The following is a 7,592-nucleotide window of genomic DNA, read 5'->3' as shown; positions in this document are numbered from 1 at the left end:
TATTATTATTATTATTATTATTATTATTATTATTATTATTATTATTATTATTATTATTATTATTATTATTGTGAGATTTGCAACAATATTGCTACTTCATTATGAGATGCTAGATCATGATTATGCTAATAGTTTTATTTCAAAATGTTAATTTTTTTAAAGACAAAAAATGTTAAATTTTAATATGTAAACAAACTAATTTAAATTTTATGAAGATGTCCTTTTAAGTCTTTTTACATTTATCAACTTATCAAAAAGCTATTTTTACCAAACACTTTCAATCATAACAGCTAGCTTAACCGCTCTTCAGCTTTCAACTCTTAGCTTATAGCTTTTCGGCTAGGTTTGCCAAACAGAGTCAACATGCGTATGTATCTTGTGTTGCAATTTTTTATGTCTTGTGTTATTAAATTTTGTACCTTACGAATATGAATTTTGTATCTCGTGTCGTTTCGATTCAAGTTCCATAATCTTATTTAAACCTCAATCCGTGATATAAATTGCCAGATTGACTTTATTGGCCAACTTGAAAAGGCTTACCTAGAGGCTACAATAGTGTCCCGGGAATTAAAGTCGGGTCAAGTTTTAGCGGGAAACCATTCGGGCATTCAGATATAACCAAATTGACCCTCTAAATTAACTACATTTTCTTAAATTCAAACCCTAGCCTAAGCTAAGGCTTCAATTGAGTTGTTTTGGAAGAATATCAAGGCAAATTCTCTTTTTGAGCTCCAGTAGACACCGAAAGGTACGACGAATCCTACATCTTTTGCTGATCATTAAACCCCAATCCCCATTTCCTAGTTTGCATAATGCGGATTTTGTTTATTGCTAGTTTCTAAATGCGAAGGCTGTAAATTGATTTTCGTTTTATTTGGAAAACAAGAAAAGTTTTTATTTAATCTTTCTGGATTTCTTTTCTCTTCCTCCTTTTTTTTTGGGAATTTGTTTCATCTAACTTTGTACTTCTCGGTGTCCTATTGAAATATTTCTTCAATTTTCTCTGCACTTCAACTGTTAAGATCAAAAGTGCATTTAGCTGCTGCAACTTGATTGGTTCTGGTTTCAGGTCACCATCAAGTGTATTTTAAGAGTCCAATATTAGGTAAATTTAATGCAAATAGTTAAAAACCAAAACAATTAAGACCTTCAATTCATAATGCTACAAAGAATACAGGAGTTACAATTCTGCAACAATGGGATCTAATTCAAATGGACAGTGCTTTGATTGGCACTACCCCACCTTTTATCTAACAAAATACAATAAAATAAGTGCATGACAAGGTGGGCGCTAGAAAGTAACTAGCCCCTAATGCAGGGAATAGATTTGAGGACTACATTTAGATGCTAAAGCGGGAAAAGTTGAATTCTTTTATGGAGATCTTGGATGTTGTTGAATGGTGTCAGCTGGTGTTCTCAACAGATTGGATAATCTGCAGGAGGAGCCTCCAATGCTTCCAATTCGGTAACTCCATTCTCCACTATGAAAGCCGTGGCCAAGCCCCATGTAATGTGGACATCCAAGTGACAGTGCATTATCCAAACTCCTGTTTTATGCAAAATTATTAGTTTTAAATGTCAACCCATTAGTTGAAAAGGGAAAGAAAAGGAATTGGCAAAATTGTTAATCTCACCTGGATTATCTGCGACAAATCGGATGACTGTCCATCCATTGACTGGTACACTTGCTGTGTTTCTAAGAGGTGGGTTCACTAGGTTAAACTTTGCTGTATCTTTTTGTGGATTGAAGTTTCCAAAACCCTCGGCAAGGATATAGAAATCATATCCATGAAGATGGATTGGGTGGTTTTCAGCTGTGAAGATACTTGTTCCCTGCAGCACTATCTGCACTCTTGCCCCGTATTTCAATCTGTACACCTTTGTTCCAGAAGCAGGTTGCCAAAGTGATCGGCTAACATTACCAGTGTAATCAAACTTAACTGGTGGAGCGGCTGGAAAGTCAGTTGAAAAAACTCCTGGGATACCTTGGTGATGTGCCTGCAGTAGTGAAAAGTTGGATGGGAGCACAAAAGACACATTGTTCATGCTGGCAGTGAACCGAGTTCCATTTGGTCCCTGACAATTTTGGGAACTTGCGCCCTTGGGACAGTTATTGAGTCCTAGACCAACTGTGATAAACAGGTTTTCGTCAATTTCAGTAGGCACCTCAACATTTCTTAGACTTCTGAAACTCTTTGTGAAGGCTGTGGCGGTTGCTGTGTCATTGTATGCTGGTAGAGATGGGAGAACCGGAGTTGTCTGACCTCCCTTGGAGGAGGAAGAAGCAGCCTTGTACTGTAGGATGGCTGTGGTTGTAGTGTTATCAAAGGGTGCACCTTGTGCACTGGCATATGCTCGTGCTGCCATGTAGTAACGGGCCGGTGGCTGATTGGCGGTGATTAGGACATCAGTAGTCTGGCCTGGTCCAAGCATGATGACTGAAGTAGTAAAGGGCTTCACATAAGAGGCATCAGCTCCAACTACTGTGAGTTTGTGGTTGGCAACCGAGAAGAAAAGCTGTTGATTGAGTGCAGCGTTGATAACTCTAAGGAGGTTGGTCTCGCCTGAGTCCACTTGGACTACTACAGTTTCTGTATCAAAACATACTAAAGCAATCAATCTCTGAAGAATGAAAATTCCTGCTTGGTCAATGCTAGAATAGCTCAGAGGTATATATAAGTGGTCTAAAATCCTCTTAAAAGTTGTTCCACTCTGGCATCTAGCATCGGTATGCATACTACCTTGGCTGCAAATGTTGCTAGTTGTTAAGAGTTTTAGCCGTTTTATTGGAATCATTACTGTTTATGATACAATACAGGGCTATCATGTGTTAGTTTTAATTCTCATGGAAAGTTTTCAAGGCAGAGAGCCAACGAGGTACTCGTAATTCTTACCTTTGCTGGAGCACTTGTACAGGTCACCAGGTTGACCATTGATAGTGAATGCATCTGATACATTTGGAGCGGCTCCAGTTCTCTGAGCTTGCCTTATAACATCAATGGGGTTTGCATTCCACCACTCACCTGATCATCATTATTGTCAAACTTTCAGTGATTATTTCAGAAACTTTGTTTGAAGGCAAACTATATCCTAAAATTGCAGCAAAGAATGCTCAAATAACTGTTTGTCAGTCTTGTCTTACGTTGAAACCTTTGGTTAAGAAAGAAAATTACCAAGTACAACAGGTGTTTCTCTTGTAGGCTTAGGGAACGGGTAGGATTCCCCTTCTCTTGGATGGATGATAAGAGCTCCGTAAACGGTGGCCCTGAGCCATGAGCTGTGGGCATGCCACCAAAGCGTTCCTTCCTGACCGTTGATTGTAAATCTGTAAGTATAGCTCCCTCCTGGCTTAATTGGGCACTGCGTAATAAACTCTGGTCCATCTGCCCATGCTGTTCTAATCTGCCGGACACCATGCCTGTTTTGGTGCATAACAAGGACATATAAGAAGTCAATAAACTCATTTTCTTTATTTGCGAATGTATTTACTAATACACTGCATGCATGCTTTGTTTCACAAACCTACCAGTGAATGGTGACATTGTATTGTGCGTTATTGATAACCTTGATCTCTAAGGTATCACCATTGTTCACTTCCAAGGTTGGTCCAGGGAACTGCCCGTTCACTGTTATCGTGTTACGGGTACTGCACAGCCTCGTCACTGGTGTTGCTTGAATCTGTCACACAACAACAAACTCACATCAGTATCCTCCAGTTCCCGAAGCCTATAACAACCAAAGAAAAATCAAGAAATGGAATAGGGAGAAGCATGATGAAAATCGGTGTCATACAACAAACTGATGCTGCTGAACTTTAGCATTTGCCAAAGAAAACGCGTTTGCAAAGAGCACCAGAAGGCCAAGGAGCAAGAAAGAGCGAAACGGTTTATCAATGCTGCTGCTACCGAGAGCTGCCATGTTTGACTTCAGGGCTTATCAGGTAACAGCAGATGCTTTATGTTTTTTCTTTTTTTTTTTACTTGTGAAGAGAATAGAATTGAGGGCATTCTTTTATAGTGGGGGAAATGAGAGTGTTTAACTTGAAGGTTGGCAGATTAGGTTCTGACTCAGCATGAAGGTCAGCTTCAATGGCAGATTTAGTTCACCCACTGCCCTATCAAACTGCCAAAATTCTCTTAATGCTTGCTTCCTAAGACTTTTTCATGAGCATGTATTTCTATGCATGAACATTATTTTACCAAGATTTTACTTCACATTTCTGATACTTTTTCTTTTTCTTTTTCCTTTTTCCTTTTAGCTTTGAAATGAAACTTCTTGCTTTGCATACTAATTCTAATGTTTTACAGTTGTTGAAAATAACAAGAGGAAAATAGCTAGGAAAATTAGAAAATACTCAACACAAATTTTTCTTTGTGATGTTTCACCTCAACAAAGGATGAGAACTTAGATTCGGTATTTGGGGTATGCGGTTCTATCAATGTGGGTGTTGGTTTTACGGCAACAGGTAGCCGGATAAAATGGAATTAACAGAGTAATTGCCAGAGAATTCAATTCAGAACCCGTTACAGTGTGCCCCAAGTGGTATTTATACAAGACTTAATGCCTTGAAAAGAAAAGAGAAGAAATTAACAAACTTGGTCTTAAGAAAGATTCCCAAACCGCCACCCTTCTTTCTTAATATTGAAAATGGAAATCCCGCGTAGAATCTAGAGAAAATCCCACAAAAATCTCCTCTTAATTGCCTTTGGATGTGGCGCCCGACAGAGAAAATCCCTCAAAAATCTCCTCTTAACCGCCTTTGGATGTGGCACCCAGTCGGGCTCGCCAGCCCGACCGCCTATGCTGGGTGGTCAGTTGGGTTCAACAAATTCGATGCTTGTCGGGTAGTGTTGTCAAACAGTAAGTTGAGCATTGAGGGGTGTTCCTAACTGAGTACCCTACTTAGATATCCATCGGTGGGTATACTCTATAAGCTGCATCAAACCAATTAAGAAACAAATTTTTAGGCGAACTGACTTTTTGGTAAATCAAAGTCAAAGATTAAAAGAATAATACTATTTTTTCTTCTTTTAAATGATTAAAAAAAAACATAAATAATTAAAATATAAAATAATCGAGGAATGAAAAATTTGAGCGACTAATAGACATTCGTCCACAGATGCTTGGCTACAGACCGGCGTACGTAGAAGTGTAGTTTAGGTTACGAAGAATAGACTTTAGGCAAAGGTTGTAGGAAGGAAGTCTAGAAGATCAACTTTCAATATTAGGCTTCAATTATAAAATGAAATTCCGTTATAAGATTCAATGATTGTGGCTAACAATATTTTGTTAAGACAAACCTACAACCACAGCTTACCTTCTAACAAATAAAGTCTTTAGTTGGTAATGATGTTGAATTACGTTTCATAAATTAATTGAAAATTGAACTATTAATTTAATTCCTTTGATTATTGAACAATTTAAATTTGTTTTTGTAATTTTACATGAGTAAGTGGCTTTGTATATAGGTGAATCAACGATTTGGTCCCTCAGTTATTAGCGACTTGTCAATGTAGTTCCTCAATCGCGTATTCATCGATTTGGTCCCCGAGAATAATTATTTTTCGTCAATTTAGTCCCTATGGCCGTATTCCGTCAAGACTCAGGCGAGAGCTCCGATTTGCCCTGGGCATTTTAGTCTTTTCACGCCTTCTTCTTCATTAACTCTGACCAAGCTTCGCCGGAGAAGCTCAAGCTCGCTGGAGGGAGCTCCATCTCTTCTCCGCTCGTCGAAATGAGCTCACTGCCGTATATCCTCCGCGCGAGCGTTCAACTCCGACGATCGCACAACTCCGTCGACCACAACCCGATGTGCCCACCAATACTGCTGCTGTCGGCGACGTCGCTTGATGAACCAAAAACTTGACCTCCTATATTCACCGCCGCTTGGTACGCGTACTAATCGTCCCTGTCGTCCACCGACCTCATCCGCACGCACTGGAACGCCGCCGTTAGGCTCACTTTCGCCTAGAGTTTTCTGATTTTACCTTGACTGGTATTGCAAATGCCTGTGGGTTGTTGATGGAAAGAAAGTCGAGTAAATAGATTCACGGGTTTATTCTCAAGTATGGCTGTGAGCCAAATGATTGTATCGAGGCTGCATTGCTTGACATGTGCACTTGGTGTGGGAGGATGCCACTAGACCATGGCAGATTGATTGCATTGACATCTATGCTACGTGGATATGCTCAGAACGGGCAGCCAGAAAAAGCAATTTCTCTATTTTTTGAAACACAGTTAGAAGGACTACTAGTCATGGATGAAGTTGCAACAGCTACTGTTCTTGGCGTTTGTGGAACTTTAGGGTTACTTAAGTTAGGGGAAAATCTCCATTATATTGCCTTGCCTTGAAACATGGTTTTCTGTCTGACGTGGTCGTTGGGAATGCTGTAATTAGCATGTATGCCAAGTGTGGTGAATTGGAAAATGCAGTTAAGGCATTTGAGTTTATGTCATTCGGTGATTTATGTTCATGGAATAGTTTCTTAGCTGGTTATGTCCTTCATAGGCGGGGAAATGAAGCTTTGGATACGTGGTCGATGATGGAAAGAAAATACTAGGAATAGTGCCAGACTCCTTTACCTCTCTCCATATACTTTCAGCATACAGACACACTACAACAAATTTAGTTAATCGTTGCCAAAGCTTCTTTTTCTCAATGCAATCTGCATATGGTGTGTTGCCAGTGCTCGGAGCTTGTGAGGGCAGAGATGTAGGAGAAGGGGTTCCAAAAAATCCCGGGCCAAAGTTGGGTCGTCTGTAAACGTAAATTTCACTCGTTTTTTGCCAGAGTGAGCGCGGATGAGGTCGGTGGATGACGGGGACGATTTTGAGCTTCTCCGGCGGTGAGCTCATTTCGACGAGCAGAGAAGAGATGGAGTTCCCTCCGACGAGCTTGAGCTTCTCCGGCGAAGCTTGGTCAAAGTTAATGAAGAAGAAGACGTGAAAAGACCAAAATGCCCAGGGCAAATCGGAGCTCTTGCCTGAGTCTTGACGGAATACGGCCATAGGGACTAAATTGACGAAAAATAATTATTTTCGGGGACCAAATCGATGAATACGCGATTGAGGGGCTACATTGACAAGTCACAAAAAACTGAGGGACCAAATTGTTAATTCACCCTTGTATATATTGGAGAAAATTGTTCAAATCAGGACAATTTTAGTTAAGTTAATCATGTTGTTGACTTGGTAACCACAAGTTACAAGTTCGACTCTCAGTTGCCCACTCTATCCGCGGGTGTCTAGGCTGGTTTATTTGTTTGTAGTCCTTTGATAGATATAATCACAAGGCGGAGTTTATCAAATTGTGATTTGCCTATTTATAATAAAGGGTGTATACTGATATTGCAAATTATCAAGGTAAAATGGTTGGTTGGATGGATGGCTAGGTATAATGATAATTTATAGGCCTTGATGTTACGCCCTAGTTATGTTGATGATTGTGCAATCTCGTAGACTATATATGTCAACTAGGCAAGCATCCCTAATAGAGATTTTAGGATGATTTTTGGGGAGATTTTTGAAGTTTGGAGTCCTATGTGGAGGTGAGAAAAGGAGGAGAGAGAGAATGTTGGGTTCTTGCAGGAGTA

General features: G+C 39.8%; 1 protein-coding gene across 1 annotated transcript; it reads right to left on the bottom strand.

Annotated features, from left to right (window-relative positions):
- Window positions 1-1,124: 1,124 nt before the first annotated feature.
- On the bottom strand, window positions 1,125-3,918 carry LOC109154921 (laccase-12-like). Its single transcript, XM_019302660.1, has 6 exons — window positions 3,793-3,918; window positions 3,527-3,678; window positions 3,174-3,418; window positions 2,895-3,023; window positions 1,635-2,591; window positions 1,125-1,547 (listed from the first exon to the last, which is right to left on the bottom strand). The coding sequence occupies exons 1-6, from the start codon at window positions 3,916-3,918 to the stop codon at window positions 1,417-1,419; spliced, it is 1,740 nt and encodes a 579-aa protein (XP_019158205.1). The 3' UTR covers window positions 1,125-1,416.
- Window positions 3,919-7,592: the final 3,674 nt, after the last annotated feature.

This window comes from Ipomoea nil, unplaced genomic scaffold (assembly GCF_001879475.1).
Source record: "Ipomoea nil cultivar Tokyo-kokei standard unplaced genomic scaffold, Asagao_1.1 scaffold2662, whole genome shotgun sequence".
Taxonomy (NCBI): Eukaryota; Viridiplantae; Streptophyta; class Magnoliopsida; order Solanales; family Convolvulaceae; genus Ipomoea; species Ipomoea nil.
This window is presented reverse-complemented; position numbering and strand designations above follow the sequence as displayed.